The sequence below is a fragment of the Hydractinia symbiolongicarpus genome, chromosome 8, assembly GCF_029227915.1.
Source record: "Hydractinia symbiolongicarpus strain clone_291-10 chromosome 8, HSymV2.1, whole genome shotgun sequence".
NCBI lineage: Eukaryota > Metazoa > Cnidaria > Hydrozoa > Anthoathecata > Hydractiniidae > Hydractinia > Hydractinia symbiolongicarpus.
The window spans coordinates 5,593,171-5,617,565 of NC_079882.1; the positions used below are offsets into that span (position 1 = coordinate 5,593,171).

General features: G+C 36.2%; 2 protein-coding genes and 1 non-coding gene across 5 annotated transcripts; 2 read left to right on the forward strand and 1 right to left on the reverse strand.

Moving 5' to 3' along the window:
- Positions 1-1,365: 1,365 nt before the first annotated feature.
- LOC130654939 (mucin-2-like) lies at positions 1,366-16,123 on the forward strand. Of its 3 annotated transcripts, none has more exons than XM_057457595.1 (6): positions 1,366-2,653; positions 3,826-3,909; positions 4,044-4,196; positions 4,290-4,767; positions 8,080-12,336; positions 12,475-16,123. In XM_057457595.1, exons 1-6 carry the CDS (start codon positions 2,597-2,599, stop codon positions 15,951-15,953), a joined length of 8,508 nt encoding a protein of 2,835 aa, XP_057313578.1. In that variant the 5' UTR covers positions 1,366-2,596; the 3' UTR covers positions 15,954-16,123. The 3 variants fall into 3 exon arrangements, with proteins under 3 accessions (XP_057313578.1, XP_057313577.1, XP_057313576.1); XM_057457594.1 differs by having other exon boundaries at positions 1,370-2,653; positions 8,080-10,632; positions 10,768-16,123; XM_057457593.1 differs by having other exon boundaries at positions 1,370-2,653; positions 8,080-16,123.
- On the forward strand, positions 1,532-1,615 carry Trnal-cag (transfer RNA leucine (anticodon CAG)). The gene has a single exon. It is a non-coding gene; the product is annotated as a tRNA-Leu (tRNA).
- A 657-nt stretch (positions 16,124-16,780) lies between the features above and the next one.
- LOC130654943 (tubulin alpha chain-like) lies at positions 16,781-23,887 on the reverse strand. Its single transcript, XM_057457599.1, has 7 exons — positions 23,710-23,887; positions 20,512-20,731; positions 19,960-20,108; positions 19,352-19,712; positions 18,572-18,928; positions 18,229-18,355; positions 16,781-17,540 (listed from the first exon to the last, which is right to left on the reverse strand). The coding sequence occupies exons 1-7, from the start codon at positions 23,710-23,712 to the stop codon at positions 17,414-17,416; spliced, it is 1,344 nt and encodes a 447-aa protein (XP_057313582.1). The 5' UTR covers positions 23,713-23,887; the 3' UTR covers positions 16,781-17,413.
- Between the last annotated feature and the right edge of the window lie 508 nt (positions 23,888-24,395).

Below are 24,395 nucleotides of genomic sequence, written 5' to 3' on the forward strand. Positions count from 1 at the left end.
TTTAACTGTACACCACGAAAAAAAATGAAAGAAAGCATCCACACGGGTGGCTAATGGAAAGCTTTTTATATTCAGATTGGTTCAGAAGTAAGTAGTATCACAAACATCCAAATTTGCCAAACAAACAATTATTTGCTGTTGAGAATTCCTTTTGATAGGTGGATAACGAAAATCTGACGTTTGAATAATAAAAAAAGTTAAATTAAGGCTAAAATACACGGTAAGTTTAAACGGACCGTTTACTGGTAAGAAAAAAACTTATAAGCGTAGTTGCAGGTAGTATACCTGTCTTCATGTCAAGATAAAATGTATAAGTTTTTTTAAAAACTCTCTTTTCACAATGAGTATCAAAGAAAGAACACGTATATCTTCCATAGTTTTGTTGTTGCATGTCACATTTTGAATTTTTAAACTGACAATTTTGAAAAACCGTATGAGGAGAAAGCTGACACAGCTTAAAAATTACGTATTTGATTACGATCAAAGTGGCACATGACATTCTGCAATGCTGGTGGAATTAAATGTGCAGTTTCATTCCCGTGGTATAACGAAAAGAATTGATGCAGATATAAAAATTCCCTTAAACGTGAATCCCATCTGCTGAGAAAAATGCGATCTAAGGTGAAATAAGACCTGTGGGATCGAGGTTGGAGACAGATGTTTAAATGCTTATTTGGAACTTTTGGAGTATTTATGATGTGCATCCCTAAATTCGATTAATCCATATTGATCTACACTGTCTAGAAAATATTGATCTCTGTCCATTCAATTACGAAAGTTCATCACAATCACATTATGCTTGTACTTTTCACCTGACATTTTATAGCCTTGGATTAAAATTTTGTCCATATAAAATCGAGGTCTTAATAATTTCAGTAAAATGATAAATTTTGATGTCATGTTTATTGGAAACATTGTTTATCTTTCATAATTTTGACGTCATGCATGCTAATTTTTACCAAAAGTAAAGCAATTTATTTTTGGACTACAAGACCAAAAGGTTTTTTAGTGACAAAAAAAAAAACGGTTACTTTGATATATAGTCAACTTTATGTTCAACATAAAACGTACACCGTACACAATCGCCAGGTGACAAATGAATATGCTCTAAAAACCACTCCCAACACATGTGACAAGAAAATTCGATGTTTGATCCGAGTCCATCAATTCCAGCGTTCCTGTCTGTCGAATGTCACAACTAACAGAACATGACAAAAAATGCCTTAACAAAATGCAGTGGTGAACATTCTTAACTTCAAACCTTAAACCAAATTTCCACTTAAAAAAATGATACCTTATCGGGGAATAAAAAGTCGGGAAAAAGTGACGAAATTTTAACCCGACGAAATTTTAGCCCCACTTTTTTCCCCGATGAAATACGCGTATCGAAATCCGTCGGAATTGGTCGAACAAGCTTGATCTATTTGTCGACATGTGTTGATGCTTGAAATTTTTGTAGTACGTGTTTCGTAGTACATTAAACAAAAACAAAATCGCCAATATTCATCTACAAACTTGGCACCAAAACCAAGTCAGGATGGCCGAGTGGTCTAAGGCGCTGCGTTCAGGTCGCAGTCTACTCTTGTAGGCGTGGGTTCGAATCCCACTTCTGACATAACATTTTCGTTACGGCGTAACAATTTTTTTTAAACTGTATATATATATGCTGTATTACATATTTTTTAAATTTTACACAAAGTCAAAAAATTAAAGGCCAAAATTCTCTAAAATTATTCTGAAACTAAATATAAAGCAAACTAGAGCAATTCATGTTACTTGAACTTAAAGATTATATTTGAGCACATCTCAATTCCATCATTTTTGAAATACGATCCTCATTCAAAATGACAGACGTGTTGTGGGCTTGGTGTGTGAACTTGTTTTGTTTATCAGCTAAGTTTTACAAACGTGTGTTATTTGATATTAATTTTATGTACACATAGATGTATATATATTTTAATTAAATTTTTATTTACTGTAACGATGATTTTTGTCTGAAATTGTTGATTTTAGCGTGTTTGACATTATAGAATTTCAGTAGCCGGTCAGAAAATTTTTTTGCTATTTGCCACATGATGCGTGTTCAAAACACAAGGAGAAAGGAAACGTGATGAGTGGCTAGACATTTTTTTATAAACAATATTTGATATCCTAATTAATTACATAAAGCTGGCTAAACGTTACAACGAACTTTTATTCAAACTTATTGTTTTTTTATTATCATCATGATTTCATTTGTGATTTTTTTAATAGCGCCGTAAGTGGAAATTTTTATATAGCTATAGCTAGCTAAATGTATAAAGTAAAGTTTTTTACGTGACATAAAATGAGTGCAATATTTTTAGTTATTGGTACTTATACACCAACTACATTTTATATTTAATGAGTGATTTACTTGTTTTAGTATGAGGTATAAATGATCATAACTACCTCTAAATTCAGTAAGAATAATGTTTACATCACAGGAACAGTTGTTTATATGTATATTGTCTATCTTTTACCCAAGGGAAAATTAAAAAAGGATATATCCTGCAATTTTGTTGTATAGGTAGCTAGCTATACATATATGAATATATAAATAAGTAACTTACAAAGGATGGGAGGCAAGTATTCAGTTGTGCAAGATTTATCAGGGGATGGACAGAAGGATCAGGTATAATTATTTTAATTATATATATATTTTATATACACAATTTTTTAGAATCAGAATAATTTTTTAACATGAGCAGTTGATATTCATATAAATTATTAATTATAATTGGATAGTGGTGGAATGAATCATTCAGGGAAATTGTGAAAAAGCAGTTGCAACATTCAGGTTATAAGAACCTTGGCAGTAAAGATTTTTTTCAACCATCTATATTATACTTGTTTTTTATTTTATATGTATTTTTATATAATATATGTGTTTTTTTCCTATTTATTAAGAACCAAATTAGGATTGAGGCTGGACTTGCTTATTTTTTAAACAGTTTTTATTATTATATGTATATATACATTTTATAGATTTATTTACAGCTTCTTACTTTTTAGGCCATAATTTGTGGCAAAAATGTATATATATACTTTAATTCATAATCTTGTAAACATACTTGAAACTGGGCAAGTTGTTGAGATCTAGATTTTTCGTTCCTTTTAAAAAAAAGTATGTAAGGTAACATATCTATCTGTTCTAGTTTAAATCTATGATTTTATGATAGTGTCTGAATTGTGCTAATTTGTCTGGTTTAGCTATTTTGAGTATAATATACTTTAAGATAAATTATGTTCAACATGATCAAATCATGCACATGTTAGCACATGTGGTTTTAAATAATTGTGAAAATAAAGGGTTATCAAACCAGTATAATACAAAATTATTCCCACCCCTACATTTCCTTCAAGTAGCCCGCGGCATTGTCATTTTTATCAGAAACACATTTGCGAGATGCTGAATAAAGGAACTAATTTGTTTTAAAAATTAGATTTGTTTGCTCCTCTTTTTGGAAAATTACGATGGTGCAAAAAGCAAACGAAATCAGACAATGTTTTCATTTTTGTAGCAGGACTAACTATTTCAACAGTTGAAAACTATATACATTTTTCTCATCTTCAACACCAACACCAACAGCTTGCCAGCTGTTTGTAAATTCTTGCTGTTAATTTTGCACAGATGGGTTGTAATATTTACTGTTCAGTAGAGTTAACATTAATTTAAAGTTTAAAAAAGAAAAATATTTATCAGAAATAATGTAATTTATAATTTAATGAAATAATTCAGAAGTTTATTTCAGACATCAATTTCTCTATTAAGACAAATAATATGCACCTTCCTCTTTTTTTAAGCCATGCGGTGATCCGAAATGTCAAAGACCATCGTGTATTGGTAACACTTGTGGGATCCCTGGATGCCAGCGCCAATCTTGTGTTGTAAGTAGAAATTTTTTTGTTTATTTAGAGAAAGAAATCTTGACAGCATCAACCATAATTGCTCATTAATGATATGGATGCAAACTACACACAAATTTTTAAATCCAATAAGCCATGATGTATTTCCATCTTAGGTTCCTTCAAAGGAAATCCAGTATAATGGAGATGAGAATGCAAGAAAGAATCGTCCTAAAGAAGAAAAGCCATGTGGCAATCCAAAATGTCGAAGGCCGTCATGTATTGGTAACACTTGTGGTATCCCAGGATGCCAGCGGCCGTCTTGTATGGTAAGGAAAAAACTTGTTGGTGTTGATGTAAGCTCTAGATTATAAACTCTATTTTAAATGAAAAGTCAAATTCATACTTTATTTTAATCTTAGGTTCAGCCAACAGAAACTCTTACTAATGTAGTGGATAATGACAGCAATGACCTTCCTAAAAGGGATGTTGTACTAGAGGAGGAGGAAAATGAGAAAATCCCTGTTATTGCATCACAACCAGAGGTAGAAGATGTTAAAGAAGCACCAATTAAATGCACACCCTCATCTCTTGAGTCTGAAGCTGCACCACGAGAGAAACCAGAAATAATTGTTCCAGTTGATGACGTTGTACAACAACCAGTTGTTCCTGTTCCAGCACCACGTGTCTCCTCCCAGTCACTTCCATCTAATGAGAAGCCTAATGCCTTGCAACAAGATGTTAACAATCAAACCCCTGTATTTATACCGGTTCCGGTCCCTAGAAAACAGAGTACTAAGAAAGAACCTGAAGATTTTTCAAAAAAAGCACAACCAGAAGATGATGACATTTCCAAAGCTGTACCAACTCATATTTCTACAATGAAAGAACCATTAGCAGGTAAGTTTTAACATTTAAAAGATCCTACTAATTATCGGCCTATCTCCATTTTGCCAATTCCTATGAAAATTTTTGAAAAGTTAGTGCATGAGCAAATGTCTCATTTTATTTCTGAGCACAACTTCCTGAATGACAGACAGTCCGGATTTCGAAAACTCTTTTCCACAGAAACTGCAGTAGTCGATGTCTCTGATTTTATTCTTACTGAGCTTGACCAACATAACTTTGTTTGTGCTGTGCTCATTGACCTTAAAAAAGCTTTTGACACTGTTGATCATAAAATTTTGTTAAAAAAACTATGGTGTTTTGGCATCAGAGATGCTGCCTTTGACTGGTTCGAGTCCTACTTAACGGGCCGAATGCAGCTGACTCTTGTAAACGACACAGGATCAGATCTGCTTCATGAAGACGCTTTTGGGGTGCCGCAGGGATCTGTGTTGGGGCCCCTGCTCTTTCTTTTGTATATTGATGACTTAAAATCTGTCATCAATTCAAACTACCACCATCTATATATATGCAGATAATACAATAATTATTTCGTCTCATAAAAACTTGGATACCCTTGTCTCCCAGGTCGAGTTAGAACTTTCGCAAGTCGACCTCTGGCTGAATAATAACAAAATGACTATTAATACGGACAAAACTGAAACAATCTTTTTCGGCGACCACAGCCAGTTAAAAAAAGTTGAGAACAAAACTATCAACTATATGGGTATTCCTTTGAAGAGGAGCGAAAAAGTTAAATATCTTGGGGTAACATTTGATCAAAAAATGCAATGGGAAAAGCACATTAATGACATAAATAGAAAAATACTAATTAAATATTCTAAAATTAGAACCATTGCATCCTGTTTAACACCTCACACAAAAAACCTTTTAATTAATGCACTTGTCATGCCATATTTCAACTACTGCTCCTCGGCATGGGCTTGTGCCACCCAAGGTAGATTGGGAAAACTAGAAAAACGATTAAAATGTGTCCGTACCTTTCTTGGGAAAGAGAGGGAATATTCAATGAATAATTTACTCATCAAAAACGATGCCATATTAGTTTTCAAAGCCATGAATCACATTGCTCCTGATTACATGCGCTCAAAATTCCTTTTGACAAAAAACTGTCATAATCATCAAACAAGAGGAGCTTCAAAAAACAGGTTCACACTTCCCTTGGTCAACACGGAATTTGGCAAAAAAGCCTTCCCATTTAGAGCTGCAAAAGTGTGGAATAATCTTACAGACCAAGTGACCTGTGAAGGAAGTCTGCTTCCGTTTAAGACTTCCATCTCTAATGTATTTGGCAAATTCTAATGGAGATCACTTTTTAACTTTTTAATTTTTGTTTTTCATTCTTTTTCTTTTCAATTTTCACAGATTATAAATGTTACTATGTTTTATTGAGCTGAGGTAGTCTAAGGTTTATCATTTTTTGTTTCTTTTTTGTTCTAGTGGCCCCCAGTGGAAACAATCCACTAACTATAGGTTTTTGTGATTTTCTGGGCTAGCCACTTTAAATATTTATTATTATTATTTTCATTATTTATTTTATTATTAATAATTGTTCTTGGTTGGCTGATCCACTAGAACATTCTGTATTAACCCTATTCGCTCCGGGGTTTTTCGAACATACTATGACCAGGGGGGGCGGATTCCACTCCCCCCTCAATAACTTTTCATAGGATTGTTCAAATTGAATCAAACTTGGCACACTTATAGTACGTCATAAAAGGAACAAAATGGCGGCAATAAATGTTTGCTTGCGTCAGCAAATTTTTTGTGACGTCATCAGAAGCTTGAAAATTGTTAAAAATGCCACTATCTGCTTAAAATATAATTACTTTTGTTCTAGAGCGAATTTTTACATTCTGTTTGAAGTTTCTGAAAGCTAAATAAAATGTTTTTAACATATCTTCCGGTTTTTACATGGATCGAATAAAAAATTGCCAAAAATTGCCTGAAAATCCGTTTTTTCCCGATTTTCGGGTAAAATCCGACAAAATCGGGAAATCGGATTAGTCACGTGTCAAAATTATTCAAAATGATTCTTCTTGACAAAACAAAGTTGTGTTGCAAGTTTCAAGTTCTAAGGATAATCCTAACAGGAGTTATTATATTTTCCTCATTATAAGGATTTCATAGAGATTTTAGGGGTAGTTTCGAGTAATGGCCAATATCAAAGCCTCTGAATGGTATGGGACCTAAAAATTTAGCATGCAGGTGTCTAATAGATAAATGTTGAAACTCAGTAAGTATCATAGCCATATAAGAAAGCAATCAGGAGTTATTAAAAAAAAAACCGTCAGGGGGGCGGAATCCGCCCCCCGGACCGAATAGGGTTAAGCAATTTTTGCGTTACTTTTGCACAAGGCGAGTGATTAAGTATTCAGAATGATTGTAATCATTCAATGTAGGTATAATGAAAATAAACCTTTCAGAAAAATGATGTAATTTTCCTTATGTTCAAGCGAAACATGAAATTTTCTGCCTGGTGAATGCCACCTAACCTAAAAAGCACTAGACAAATGCTTTACACTTTTTGCCAATGTAATAAAAAAAGGAATTCAGCCATTTGTAATTTTTCATATTTTGTTGGATTTGATGACGTCCTTGACATTTGACCAAGTTGTTACTTTATCCTGGGTATTATTTGTGGTGCCATGTACAATTGTAGAACTACCCCTATAAGAATAGCTGGATGTGTGAAATTGTATACTGGATTTAACTTTTTGATGATTTGCATTTATTAAAAAAAAGCAACCAAAAAACGAAAAAAATCGAGCAACTTCAACTCCAAGCAAATTTTATTATAAAAGTTTTTTGATAGAGCTATGGACATTTGATATCTATAGTTGTTTGCATAAATCAGTATTAATAATGCAGTTGGATCTTATCAACCATCCCGAAAATTAAAAATCATAAGGAAAGCAACTTCACCTACTTGTGCAAAGATGACAAACCACTACATAGACAATTTTAAAAATATTGTGTGTAAGCAAAATTTACTGAGAGAAAATTATTGTTAGGGAATCTTTGTCTATTTCTATCTGACAAAATTAATTATTTTCGTCAATATTAGCAAAAATTGGATCAAGGAAAAAATATCCCTCTTTTATTTATGCCATTTTATAATTGTTTCAGTGTTTGGTTCTTATAGAAACTGTCAGTCTTTGTGGGACTGAAAAGTGATGGATAAAAGCTAATTCAGTTCCTTGTCAATTTGATTTATTAGATATAAGTCATAGATTTATAAACCAGTACTAATTTTAAAGAAAGAACCAAAAACTCAGTTAAAGTAAATTTTATATTTTTTTGCAGACACTGATAAAATTGAGCAATCGGATGTGCCAGAAATGATACCTTTTATAATGCCTGAACAGGAAACACTAGAAGAGCCTGTTGCTGCATCAGTGGAATCAGAACCGCTTCCAGTGCAGCAAGACCTTGCAGATTTACCAACACCTCAAGAGAGAACAGAACCTGAAAGCACTTTTGGTCCTGACCCTGTGGCATTGCCTATCATGCCTGAATTTAAATCAACAACACTAGTTTTACCTGAACCTAATGCAATACCCGAAAAATCCGAAAATTCGCCCATTGGCATACAAACAATTAAATCAGAGCCGCTTCCAGTGCCCCCAGAATTGATGGATTTACCAACAAGTTCAGACACAACAGAGCCTGAAAGCACATTTAATCCTGACCCTGTGATATTGCCTGTCAAAGCCGAAGGGCAGCTACCAAAGATTCAACCATCACCAATAATCTTACCAAGGCCAAAAAATCCCAATCAGGTACCTATTGTTGAAGACCTGGTCAATTCATCCATTGTAGAACCACCACTAAGGTTAAAACCATTTCCAGTGAAGCAAGAACCCTTTCCTGATTCACCAAAACGTGCAGAAATGCCACAACCCGAGGAAGAATATGGTACCATTGACTTACCACCTGGAGAAAGAGAGGCAACTGCAGCACCTGAAATAACTAAACCATCGCCAGTAATTTTACCGGAAACAGAAGTGCCCACTGAGATACCTGATGTTCCAACTGTTAAAGAACCTACAAAGTCACTGGTTGATTTCCCACCAGTAGAATCAGGGGCACCTTTCATACCTAAAGTAAGTGCCCCATCAGTAGTACATTTACCTGAACCAGAAATGCCCACTGAGACACCTGTTGTTCCAACTGTTGAAGAACCTACAAAGTTACCAGTTGATATACCAACAGTGGAATCGGAGGCACCTGCAGTAACTGACCCATCACCAGTAATTTTACCTGAACCAGAATTAGCCACTGAGACACCTAATGTTCCAACTGTTGAAGAACGTATGAAATCACCGATTGATTTAGCACCAGTAGAATCAGAGGAACCTGTAGCACCTAAAGTAACTGACCCATCACCAGTAATTTTACCTGAACCGGAAGTGCCCACTGAGACACCTGATGTTCCCACTGTTGCAGAACCTATGGAATCACCAATTGATTTACCACCAGTAAAATCAGGGGCACCTTTGATACCAAAAGTAACCGATTCATCACCAGTAATTTTACCTGAACCAGAATTACCAACTGAGACACCTGTTCTTCCAACTGTTGAAGAGCGTATGAAATCACCGATTGATTTACCACCAGTAGAATCAGAGTCGCCTGTAGCACCTGAAGTAACTGACCCATTACCAGTAATTTTACCTGAACCGGAAGTGCCCACTGACACACCTGATGTTCCAACTGTTGAAGAACCTATGGAATCACCGATTGATTTACCACCAGTAGAATCAGAGGCACCTGTAGTAACTGATCCATCACCAGTAATTTTACCTGAACCAGAATTACCCACTGAGACACCTGATGTTCCAACTGTTGAAGAACGTATGAAATCACCGATTGATTTACCACCGGTAGAATCAGAGGAACCTGTAGCACCTAAAGTAACTGACCCATCACCAGTAATTTTACCTGAACCGGAAGTGCCCACTGAGACACCTGATGTTCCAACTTTTGAAGAACCTATGGAATCACCGATTGATTTACCACCAGTAGAATCAGGGGCACCTTTGATACCTAAAGTAACTGATCCATCCACTGTAATTTTACCTGAACCAGAATTACCCACTGAGACACCTGATGTTCCAATTGTTGAAGAACGTATGAAATCACCGATTGATTTACCACCAGTAGAATCAGAGGCACCTGTAGCACCTAAAGTAACTGAACCATCACCAGTAATTTTACCTGAACTGGAAGTGCCCACTGAGACACCTGATGTTCCCACTGTTGCAGAACCTATGGAATCACCAATTGATTTACCACCAGTAAAATCAGGGGCACCTTTGATACCAAAAGTAACCGATTCATCACCAGTAATTTTACCTGAACCAGAATTACCAACTGAGACACCTGTTCTTCCAACTGTTGAAGAGCGTATGAAATCACCGATTGATTTACCACCAGTAGAATCAGAGTCGCCTGTAGCACCTGAAGTAACTGACCCATTACCAGTAATTTTACCTGAACCGGAAGTGCCCACTGACACACCTGATGTTCCAACTGTTGAAGAACCTATGGAATCACCGATTGATTTACCACCAGTAGAATCAGAGGCACCTGTAGTAACTGATCCATCACCAGTAATTTTACCTGAACCAGAATTACCCACTGAGACACCTGATGTTCCAACTGTTGAAGAACGTATGAAATCACCGATTGATTTACCACCGGTAGAATCACAGGCACCTGTAGCACCTGAAGTAACTGACCCATTACCAGTAATTTTACCTGAACTGGAAGTGCCCACTGAGACACCTGTTTTTCCAACTGTTGAAGAACCTACAAAGTTACCAGTTGATATACCAACAGTAGAATCAGAGGCACCTGTAATAACTGATCCATCACCAGTAATTTTACCTGAACCAGAATTACCCACTGAGACACCTGATGTTCCAACTGTTGAACGTATAAAATCACCGATTGATTTACCACCGGTAGAATCAGAGGCACCTGTAGCACCTGAAGTAACTGACCCATTACCAGTAATTTTACATGAACCGGAAGTGCCCACTGACACACCCGATGTTCCAACTGTTGAAAAACCTACAAAATTACCTGTTGATTTACCACCACTAAAATCAGGAGCGCCTTTCATACCTAAAGTAACTGACCCATCACCAGTAATTTTACCTGAACCGGAAGTGCCCACTGAGACATCTGTTGTTCCAACTATTGAAGAACCTACAAAGTTACCAGTTGATATACCAACAGTGGAATCAGAGACACCTGTGGCACCTGTAGTAACTGATCCATCACCAGCAATTTTACCTAAACCGGAAGTGCCCGCTGAGACACCTGATGTTCCAACTGTTGAAGAACCTATGGAATCACCAATTGATTTACCACCAGTAGAATCAGGGGCACCTTTAATACCAAAAGTAACCGATTCATCACCAGTAATTTTACCTGAACAAGAATTATCCACTGAGACACCTGTTCTTCCAACTGTTGAAGAGCGTATGGAATCACCGATTGATTTACCACCAGTAGAATCAGAGGCGCCTGTAGCACCTGAAGTAACTGACCCATTACCAGTAATTTTACCTGAACCGGAAGTGCCCACTGACACACCTGATGTTCCAACTGTTGAAGAACCTATGGAATCACCGATTGATTTACCACCAGTAGAATCAGGAGCGCCTTTCATACCTAAAGTAACTGACCCATCACAAGTAATTATACCTGAACTGGAAGTGCCCACTGAAACACCTGTTGTTCCAACTGTTGAAGAACTTACACCAGTAATTTTACCTGAACCAGAATTACCCACTGAGACACCTGATGTTCCAACTGTTGAAGAACGTATGCAATCACCGATTGATTTAACACCAGTAGGATCAGAGGCACCTGTAGCACCTAAAGTAACTGACCCATCAGCAGTAATTTTACCTGAACCGGAAGTGGCCACTGAGACACCTGATGTTCCAACTGTTGAAGAATCTACAAAATTACCTGTTCATATGCCAGCAGTGGAATCAAAGGCGCCTTTGATACCTAAAGTAACTGACCCATCACCAGTAATTTTACCTGAACTGGAAGTGCCCACTGAGACACCTGTTTTTCCAACTGTTGAAGAACCTACAAAGTTACCAGTTGATATACCAACAGTAGAATCAGAGGCACCTGTAGTAACTGATCCATCACCAGTAATTTTACCTGAACCAGAATTACCCACTGAGACACCTGATGTTCCAACTGTTGAAGAACGTATGAAATCACCGATTGATTTATCACCAGTAGAATCAGAGGCACCTGTAGCACCTGAAGTAACTGACCCATTACCAGTAATATTACCTGAACCGGAAGTGCCCACTGAGACACCTGATGTTCCAACTGTTGAAGAATCTAAAAAATTACCTGTTGATATGCCAGCAGTGGAATCGGAGGCGCCTTTGATGCCTAAAGTAGCTGACCCATCACCAGTAATTTTACCTGAACTGGAAGTGCCCACTGAGACACCTGTTTTTCCAACTGTTGAAGAACCTACAAAGTTACCAGTTGATATACCAACAGTAGAATCAGAGGCACCTGTAGTAACTGATCCATCACCAGTAATTTTACCTGAACCAGAATTACCCACTGAGACACCTGATGTTCCAACTGTTGAAGAACGTATGAAATCACCGATTGATTTACCACCGGTAGAATCAGAGGCACCTGTAGCACCTGAAGTAACTGACCCATTACCAGTAATTTTACCTGAACCGGAAGTGCCCACTGACACACCCGATGTTCCAACTGTTGAAAAACCTACAAAATTACCTGTTGATTTACCACCACTAAAATCAGGAGCGCCTTTCATACCTAAAGTAACTGACCCATCACCAGTAATTTTACCTGAACCGGAAGTGCCCACTGAGACACCTGTTTTTCCAACTGTTGAAGAATCTACAAAGTTACCAGTTGATATACCAACAGTAGAATCAGAGGCACCTGTAGTAACTGATCCATCACCAGTAATTTTACCTGAACCAGAATTACCCACTGAGACACCTGATGTTCCAACTGTTGAAGAACGTATGAAATCACCGATTGATTTACCACCGGTAGAATCAGAGGCACCTGTAGCACCTGAAGTAACTGACCCATTACCAGTAATTTTACCTGAACCGGAAGTGCCCACTGAGACACCTGATGTTCCAACTGTTGAAGAATCTAAAAAATTACCTGTTGATATGCCAGCAGTGGAATCTGAGGCGCCTTTGATGCCTATAGTAACTGACCCATCACCAGTAATTTTACCTGAACTGGAAGTGCCCACTGAGACACCTGTTTTTCCAACTGTTGAAGAACCTACAAAGTTACCAGTTGATATACCAACAGTAGAATCAGAGGCACCTGTAGTAACTGATCCATCACCAGTAATTTTACCTGAACCAGAATTACCCACTGAGACACCTGATGTTCCAACTGTTGAAGAACGTATGAAATCACTGATTGATTTACCACCGGTAGAATCAGAGGCACCTGTAGCACCTGAAATAACTGACCCATTACCAGTAATTTTACCTGAACCGGAAGTGCCCACTGACACACCCGATGTTCAAACTGTTGAAAAACCTACAAAATTACCAGTTGATATACCAACAGTGGAATCAGAGACACCTGTGGCACCTGTAGTAACTGACCCATCACCAGCAATTTTACCTAAACCGGAAGTGCCCGCTGAGACACCTGATGTTCCAACTGTTGAAGAACCTATGGAATCACCAATTGATTTACCACCAGTAGAATCAGGGGCACCTTTAATACCAAAAGTAACCGATTCATCACCAGTAGTTTTACCTGAACCAGAATTACCCACTGATACACCTGTTCTTCCAACTGTTGAAGAGCGTATGGAATCACCGATTGATTTACCACCAGTAGAATCAGAGGCGCCTGTATCACCTGAAGTAACTGACCCATTACCAGTAATTTTACCTGAACCGGAAGTGCCCACTGACACACCTGATGTTCCAACTGTTGAAGAACCTATGGAATCACCGATTGATTTACCACCAGTAGAATCAGGAGCGCCTTTCATACCTAAAGTAACTGACCCATCACAAGTAATTATACCTGAACTGGAAGTGCCCACTGAAACACCTGTTGTTCCAACTGTTGAAGAACTTACACCAGTAATTTTACCTGAACCAGAATTACCCACTGAGACACCTGATGTTCCAACTGTTGAAGAACGTATGAAATCACCGATTGATTTAACACCAGTAGGATCAGAGGCACCTTTAATACCAAAAGTAACCGATTCATCACCAGTAATTTTACCTGAACCAGAATTACCCACTGATACACCTGTTCTTCCAACTGTTGAAGAGCGTATGGAATCACCGATTGATTTACCACCAGTAGAATCAGAGGCGCCTGTAGCACCTGAAGTAACTGACCCATTACCAGTAATTTTACCTAAACCGGAAGTGCCCACTGACACACCTGATGTTCCAACTGTTGAAGAACCTATGGAATCACCGATTGATTTACCACCAGTAGAATCAGGAGCGCCTTTCATACCTAAAGTAACTGACCCATCACAAGTAATTATACCTGAACTGGAAGTGCCCACTGAAACACCTGTTGTTCCAACTGTTGAAGAACTTACACCAGTAATTTTACCTGAACCAGAATTACCCACTGAGACACCTGATGTTCCAACTGTTGAAGAACGTATGAAATCACCGATTGATTTAACACCAGTAGGATCAGAGGCACCTGTAGCACCTAAAGTATCTGACCCATCAGCAGTAATTTTACCTGAACCGGAAGTGCCCACTGAGACACCTGATGTTCCAAATGTTGAAGAATCTACAAAATTACCTGTTGATATGCCAGCAGTGGAATCGGAGGCGCCTTTGATACCTAAAGTAACTGACCCATCACCAGTAATTTTACCTAAACCGGAAGTGCCCACTGAGACATCTGTTGTTCCAACTATTGAAGAACCTACAAAGTTACCAGTTAATATACCAACAGTGGAATCAGAGGCACCTGTAGCACCTGAAGTAACTGACGCATCACCAGTAATTTTGCCTGAACCGAAAGTGCCCACTGAGACACCTGTTGTTCCAACTGTTGAAGAACCTACAAAGTTACCAGTTGATATACCAACAATGGAATCAGAGACACCTGTGGCACCTGTAGTAACTGACCCATCACCAGTAATTTTGCCTGCACCAGAATTAACCACTGAGACACCTGATGTTCCAACTGTTGAAGAACGTATGAAATCACCGATTGATTTACCACCAGTAGAATCAGATGCCCCTGTAGCACTTGAACTAACCGACCCATCACCAGTGTTTTTACCTGAGGCGGAAGTACTCAGTACTGAGACACCTGTTCTTCCAACTGTTGAAGAGCCTACAAAATTACCAGTTGATATACCAACAGTAGAATCAGGGGCACCTTTAGCACCTGAAGTAACTGAACCATCACCAGTATTTTCACCTGAAGCGGAAGTACCCAGTACTGAGACACGTGATGTTTCCACTGTTGAAGAACCTATTGAAACACCGATTGATTTACCACCACTGAAATCAGGGGCACCTGTAGCGCCTAAAGTAACTGACCCGTCACCAGTATTTTTATCTGAACCGAAAGTCCCCACAGAGACACCTGTTGTTCCAACTGTTGAAAAAGCTCTGAATTCACCGATTGATTTACCACCAGTAAAATCAGAGGCACCTGTAGGACCTGAAGTAACTGACCCATCACCAGTAAGTTTACCTGAACCAGAAGTGCCCACTGAGACACCTGATGTTCCAACTGTTGAAGAACCTAAGAAATCAACGATTGATTTACCGTCAGTAGAATCAGAGGCACCTGTAGAACCTGAAGTCATTAAACCATCACCACTAGTTTTACCTGAAGGAAATAGCAACTCTGTGACAACTGCTGTTAAAAAACCTGATGTAGCATTTCTTCCCACATCGTCTAAATCAAAGTCTTTGCCGGAGGAGAACGACTTTAGCCCTAGTAATAACGAAATACCTGATATGGATAGTGAAAACGGTGTTGAAATGGACCTAGCATCTAATGCTTTCTCTCCAGATAATAAATCTGACAAAAACAAAAAGAAGAGATTTGTATTGAAAAGAAAATCGAAGCAGGGTAGTAAAGTAGCAATGCTTAGAATGAAGTTTTCGTGAAATTGCCGTTTGAATTTTATCGTACTTTGATGTGGGCATGATATGCATGTAAATAAACGGTGTACATAAGATGTACATACCACACAGTGTCAGCGAACGCTGTTTTTATTTTTACATGATTTTATGAACCATTCTTTCGTGGTGGATAATCTTTTAAAGTTTTGGTCTGACATTTTTTTATTTACTTCCTGTGTCCATTGCCTTTTTTTTGAAGAGGTTCGGATTTTTTTTACGACACAGCTTAGAATTTCTTTCGTATTTGTCTGAACCTTTATTTTTATAATTCACCATTACTCAGGTGGTCCACATTTGGTGCTTCCATTAAACACCATGGTGGGAGTGGCGTGCGCTTTTGAAAACGGTTGTGTTTATTTAAACACCCAAGTTTGCTGAATTTTTTGGCAATTTAAATGTCTTGATTTCAAAACTTTATTTAAATGTGGGATTTTATTCTAACATTGGTGGTTTTCTAATTTTTCTAATATTTCGTTTGGTGTTTGCTCGTTTGGCGACCGATCTCATCTTGCAGACAAACCTGCGTACCAAATGAACAGTGTCAACCTGCTGTTTAAAGTTTGATTCTTGTCCAAAAAACGTTCGAAACTCTTTATTGTCCACGTTTATGAAAGTCAGATGGATGACTTCTAATTTTCGACCCATCAAATTATGCCAGACATTTAACTTTGTGTCAGGGTTGGAGAGATTAGATCGGTTATTTTTTTATAGTATATTAAATATAATTAATTATTTTAAAAATGTTCCAGAAGAGAATTTGTAGTATTTAGTTCCAGTTTTTTTGACGAAATTTGAATATAAATTTGAAAACATCTTTTTATAAATGTATTTCTTTTCTAACTAAATACAAATAAATATAAAGTTAACTAATGCATAATTTTGAAAAAAAAAAAGATCATACGAGATGCGTATCCTAATGACAAGTTACTATGCCAAAGAACGCACGCGAGAGCAAGATCACATCTTCGGGATGAAAATTATGTCTTGTGTCGGGTTGTCGCGGAGTTCTTTTTTCTGCTAAATAATCTCGAGCAAAAGCGTATGCGTGACAAAAAATGAAGAAGTTAATAAATAAATGCTAAAGACTAGAAATTTACCACACGTTGCAAAAATAGGGACGAATGACTTACGAAAGACAGTTAAATTTGATATGGTATATATATTATGACCATAGTAGGTGAAAGCAATAGTAGGAAAATTCTAACATGAAGCTAGTACAAAGAGATATATAATTTAACAATCGGGTCTTGAAAAAATTCTGATTAAAACGCATGTTCGAATTTCTACATGGTACCCACACAGTTAAATATAACATAAGAATACTAAAAAATAAATTGTGTCAAAGTATCTATAAATAAATGAGTGAGTATGATAAAGAAACGAAAAAGTGTTTTTGCTTTGTCTTATAGAAGAAATGAGTAACGTATGTGTGTGTGAAAATGTGCTTAGTATTCGTCATCTTCCTCATCAGGTTGACTGTTGCCGCCGACTTCTTCGTAATCGCGTTCCAAACCAGCTAAATCTTCCCTTGCTTCGTTAAACTCTCCCTCTTCCATTCCTTCTCCGACATACCTACAAAATTTTTAGTAAGCTGTTTTATTTTTCGCAAATACTAATTATTGTTCTTTTAAAAAATGAAATTTCGGGGGTCAGATTTTTCAGATTAAAATATTTCTCTCCTGGCGAATACCTGGATAGAAATTATTTGCGGATCTGCAAAAATAGACTAAATACGTTTTTGCCTCTTCTAGAAATACTGAATCTTTTGCATCCGCAAAAATTAATTTTGCAAATTAAAGGAAAACGTAGTCGTCCGCAAAAAGTATTTTTTTCTTTGACGACTACTATTTCTAGCCGCCATGTTTCTTAACCATGGTAGAATTGTGCATCGTTGTTAAGTAAATTTGTGTCTCTTTTACACAGGCTGCACTCTTAATACGTTAAAGTGGTCACGTGTTATGGTCACTAGAGAACATGTCAGTATTTTTTAACCTTCTGTGACGATAATTGATGTTTTTTAAAGTCATAAAGAGTTAAATAGATTCGGAAATATAAATTTTAGTGAGTCAGTTGTTTCCGTCGTTCTTGTGGCTACATATAGGACAAAAGAGGTGGGAAAAAAAAATGCCGAAAGTTTTAGCCGACGACTTATTTATGTCTTACTATTTAATTAGTGAAATTTTAATTGGCATAGACAAAGAATTATAGAAAGAATCCATGTCTAACAAACAGACGATTCGACTTTCTCGATAACACTTACCAGTGAACAAAAGCTCTCTTTTTGTACATCAAATCAAATTTATGATCCAATCTTGCCCATAGCGAAGCCATAGCGGTTGTGTTGCTCAACATGCACACTGCACGCTTGACGGGAGCAAGATCGCTACCTGTTGAAAAAAACATCATTACAGAACCGTAACCATAACCATAACCATAACCGGAATTAAAAGGCCGTCTCAAACTGAAAAAAAAAGTTGTATGAAGAAATGATAACCTCTTCACGTACATATATATATTTATATTTTGCCGGCTAAAGCAATAGTTACTTGCCTACAATGAATTATTCTAGCAGAATAAAAACGATTTTGAAGAAGATTGTTTACCTTCTTGTGCGTAAAGCGTTTGGTTATTAATTCCAACTTTAAATCCGGTTGGACACCAATCAACAAATTGTACAGAATGCATTGCCTTAATTTTTGTGATAGCCGCGTTCACTTCTCTTGGTTGCACGTCGCCACGATACAAAACACAGCACGACATGTATTTCCCATCCTTTGGATCGCATTTTACCATTTGGTTCTGGGCTTCAAATACACTTTTTGTAATCTCGCTAACATCAAGAGCTTGATGGTTAGCTTTTTCTTTAGAAATAATTGGTGCAAAACTAGCCAATGGGAAATGAATTCTTGGGTATGGCACCAAATTAGTTTGAAATTCATTTAAATCAACATTTAATTCACCTAAAAGATAAAAATTAATCGTCTCAAAACCTTCAATTATTTTAAGGACAGACGTATTTGAACTAAACATTTTTATTTGAATCTTTATAGTAAAAAGTGAAATAAACAACATTGCTAGTCAAAATAATCGCTTAGGTGACAACTTTAAAATCTTAAAAGAAAAACCACTTGGATAAACTCCCCACTAAAACACCATAAAATGCAAAAGTTTGCTACCTTTGTATTGACTAAAAAAAGGACGTTAAGAGTGTGTATTGATATTCGTGGTGTATGTATGAGAAAGGTAGGAAAGTTTTTAAGATCAAATACATCATTTAGCTACCATGGATGGCTATTTTGTAAAATTCACATAAAAAGGTTAAAATTGTCATAAATTACAAGGTTGTTTTAGCTTTTAAGATATATGCGCAAAAGTTAACTAACCTTCAAATCGAAGAGAAGCGGTGATGGATGATACAACTTGACTGATCAAACGATTCAAGTTTGTGTAGTTTGGTCTTTCGACATTCAAATTATTTCGACAAATATCATAGATAGCTTCGTTGTCCACCATAAATGCGCAATCGGAATGATCAAATGTAAAATGGGTTGTCAAAACGGAATTATAGGGTTCTACAACTGCGGTGGAGACTTGCGGTGCTGGGTAAACTGCAAATTGCAATTTGCTCTTCTTTCCGTAATCAACTGATAAACGTTCCATTATTCTTGCAGATAAACCTGACCCTGTACCTCCTCCAAATGAGTGAAATAATAAGAAGCCTTGTAGACCTTCACACATATCCGTCTAAAAAGATTTCATGAGGTATTAACCTGTTCTGTGTTTCATAAGCTATGTTGCCGAAACCAAATAAGACTTCAATAGATCCGCCTTTTCTATATCAACATTCAACCCCCTTTCATTTCTTAATCACACCCCAGAAAAAAAAATTCATGGCATAAGAAACCGTTTTTAAATTCAAAAGGTGATTGCCATGAGACATAAAGAATAGTGGAAACTAAGTTGTAAAATGAAAATGTATATTTCAACTTACAAGTCTTCGAACTTTATCGAGAACTTGATCCACCATGGCCCTACCAACTGTATAATGACCTCGTGCAAAATTGTTTGCAGCATCTTCCTTGCCAGTGATTAGTTGTTCAGGATGGAACAACTCTTTGTATGCACCAGTTCTTATTTCATCTAAAAATATTTAATCAGTTCAATCAATTAAACAAATAAAGAAGCGAATAACCGATCATACGTATTTCACCCAAAGGACCTTGTCCCGCATAGCAACGGTGGCTTTGGGAACACAAGCATGAAAGGATATATCTTGTTTGCCGGTCAAAAACAGGGGCTGTTATATACGAAATTTTTAGCTACTCTTTTCTTCCACAAGTTTTCATACGCAACGAAAATTTATGGCGGGAAAGTACTCGATTTATTTAATAGTTATTTGGCCATGACAAAATTTGAATTTTCTGCAGTTAACACAAAAGTGTACAGCCTTTTCGTTAAAATTTGAAATAAGTTGTGTTTTGACACGTTCTGAAATAATAGAACAGAAAGAACTGGGTTCGAAATTAAAACGTAACAACCTTACCTACGACACTGGGTTCAAGATCAACAAAGATTGCTCTTGGGACTTGCCTACCACTTTCCATCTCGGAGAAAAATGAGCCGCTGGAATCACCAGGTTCAGCTTCATGGTCTGCTGAAACAAGTCCTGATGGCTCAATGCCATGTTCAAGACAATATAATTCCCAGCATGCATTGCCAATTTGGCATCCTGCTTGTCCAATGTGAATGGATACACACTCTCTCTAAAAAGAAGAAAATATATATAGTAATATTATGCGCTAGTTCTTCTCACAGTCACAAACCCAGCCTCGTTTCCAGGGCATTTTACCTTTATCACTCACCACATACTAAGCGACAAAAAAAGCCAGTGTAAATTTTTTATTTGTGCAAATGCAACCTCCTTCTCAGGCTCTGTAAACGAGGTTGGCGCGAAACACGAAAGTTATTTTATATTAATCCCTTCGTAAAGAAATAATTCAAAATATGATTCACGTCAACCTCGTCAGCAGGGCATTTCTACGCCTACGATATTCCAATAGGACTACTACAGAGCCGTCCTGTCAGAATATCATAAGCGTAAGAACGTCCTGGGGACGAGGTTGTGATTCGCGCGTAAAATTCTTAAAAAATATGGAACTAAAATTTTTTATAATATCAGATGGCGTATTGCATTTGAACAATCTTTTTGATAAAAATCACACCTCAAGAATTAAAAGCTTAAATCTCTCACAATTTAACAAAAAGATAAGAACCAGGCTGAGACCCTCCCACCTTCCCTAAAATGTATAATCGAGTTTCAGATGATGATCGTCTCTGAATTCGAAATCTTTTGTTAAAAAAAAGATTCAATCATGTATTGTACATTATATATTTTTGAGCTGTTGTTTTAGGTCCGAACTTGTTCTTCAAAGAAAAACAGGTAGCTGGATGTTGAAAAAACTTAAGTCACTCCATTACAAGAACGAGGCTAACATTTTCCTGCTTAATCTATTTATCTAATTATCGTACACCAGAACGAGGCAAGCGGTGACATAAAAGCAGAGTTGTGCAACAAAGAGAATTTAAAATTTTTTTCCATGAAAATCAAAAAAATATTTCAAAAATTACAAGTTGCTATGGAAATTAGTAATCATATATTCCGTTTCTTAACTTGTGGTGTACAGCACCGCCACTGAAGGTTGGACATAAAACGACATATTCAAAAAATCAAATTTATTTGTCGGTTGTTTTGACAATAAGTAAGATGGTTACGTCCGAATTTTAAAAATAATGTTTCTAAACCACACAAGCGCAACCGCAGCAAGGTGTATGGGTTTTCCGATGTAAGAATGGGGTGAATACAAATGGAATGTAACCGAGCGCCTTTGTGTCACCAAAAGATATATGTTTAAACCACGAATACGAGTTTTCGTTTATTACCGAACACGTTCGAATTAATAAAAAATTAACATCTGTTTAAAAAATGATGAGAAAACAAAATGAACGCTACTTCATGAAACGCTTGTAATCTGAAAAATCTAAAGTATTTATAGGTTTACTTGTAATAAATATTGAACAGGACGTTTTTTTTATTTTATTAATTTATTCCCGCGTCAAGAAAACAAGCGTAGAATAGTGCGGGCGAAATTTAGAACATCTGTTTTGGAGCGGAGCTTGAAAATAGGATAAAGACCATTGCGGGAGAGCATGAGAAAGATACTAAAAAGAACTACGTAACAAAAGCAAATATTCAATTACATTATGTTTTTTCTGAGAAAATGAACTTTCTTTACGCCCAAAAAATAAATTGAATTCCAGTATTCACAACAATCGTAAAGAAATCGACAAATAGAAAAACACATGTAAGAAAGCATTCCTCCACTCTTGAATGCTTTTGTGACTCATATTTAAACAAGGACTAGCTATGAATGAAATAATTCCTCTAAATTTATTTACGAAAAAAATTCTATTAATTAATAAAATTGAAATTTCATCATGCAAAAGTTGGTGTAAACAAAACATAAAAGTTTTAGATTTATTCGCAAACAAAAGCGAATTTGAATATTTAAAATGCAAGGATATAAATACCTTTTTGGGGGAGCATTCAACCGAATGTAAATAAATCACAAAAAAATTTATGTAGTGTACAAGTGCACGAGACAGCGAAGAGAATATTGGTCCAACGAAATCAAAAAAGTTCTTCATTATCGTTATAAGTCAATAAGAACAATAAGGATGGGAATGCTCAAAAATTGAGAACAATATAAGAACAGTAGTATGGCTGATCTTTCCTTCAGAGAAACTGACTTTAAGTTTTCCAGTACGAAATCAAATGAAAAGTGAATAAACCAATTGATAAACAAAAAATTAGTAACAGCCACGAAGATTACAACGGCTAATTTTCTCATTAAAATATAATGGACTTCAAAGTCTGTGCGTGTCAATAATTACGTAACCGAAACGCTGTGTTTAATAGGGTTTTAAAATTTATTTATTCTAACCTATTTATTTCTTATTTATATATATTAAAAGCAACGCATATATTTACGACTTTTATTTTGCTTTTTATTTGCTTCAAAATGTTGGATATCAGCTGATTCTCTGCTGTGTTTGTTTGCCAATTTAAGAAAGAAAGTATTTTGAGTTTTCAGACACAGAAGGGAGAGGAACACAAGAAAAAAATAAAAAAGTAAAACAAAAAATCTGTAGACGAAATAAAAATAAGAGGAAATAAAAATAATAAATAAAAAATAGAGAGATGTGTTTTTTAACTCGCACCCAGTTGGTTCACGCTCAGGGGGTGGGATTTGTGGTCAAGATTCAAGCATAAATATATGAAAACTGAAATTAGAATTCAAGAATACCTTGCAGAAAAAATTAAGGAGGTTCTTGTCATTCTCCACCCAGGGGGTTTATCCCAATGAATGGAGGCTGATTTTTTCGAAAAGCGAACAATAATTATTAAAATGTACTACTTTTGACATTTTTTTTTAGAAATTTCCCTTGCAAAAACGCTTTCCCTTCCTTTGCATCAATTTCAAATATATTTATGTTGTTACGAAAGTGCTGCAACAGAAAAACACACAAATTTAAAACTTTATTAAGAGATCATATTATCTTTCAACACTTCAACGCATCGAGAATAAAAAACAAACTTTCGAGCAGCAGTTATGTCTACTTTGAACGACAGTCATGTTATGCATAATAAACAAACACAAAAACAATTACACGCTTCACTTACCATGATGTTTGAATGAAGTATATATTGCAAACGTTAAATTAAAAAAGAAATGTCTTTTTTAACAAGATAAAAATTATCTTCAGCTCTTGATTTTCTGCAGTCTGTATTCAAAATGTAACGAATGTCGAATGCTGCACAGCTTTCGGAAGAGCAGAGAAAACCTCAATTGCGCATGTATAAAAATCTTCAATTGCTATTCGTTGTAGCTGGGTTTTATATGAATAAGTTTCTTGAAGACGCTATGACTTGCTCAAAGTCCAATTAAAACAAATTCAGAATAAAAATTAAAGTTATTTTCTTGAAGAACAACGGACAATTTATTTCTTTTGTTAAATAAAACTTTAATTTATTGATCTTACTTTTAATAAATGAACGGGATCTAAAAATTCACATCAGTTATCGAACCAATCTCGCAGTTACTGTACAAAAGCTGGTATTTACAGGTTGGTTGTTTAAGGTGTCAAATACAGATGTTTTAACATACTTTGAGTAGGTCATATTTTATGGACCAATCAAAATAGAGCAAACAAGAGGTCAGAAATATTACGAATTTACTACATTTTCCTTTCAAATATTGTTGAATCAACCACAGGTTTAAAAGATATTGCGTGTATCCTCAATTTAACATTTTTAAAATGGCGTAGTAGAATTTATCTCAGCGGACAGGAAAATTTCTTCTTTTTAAT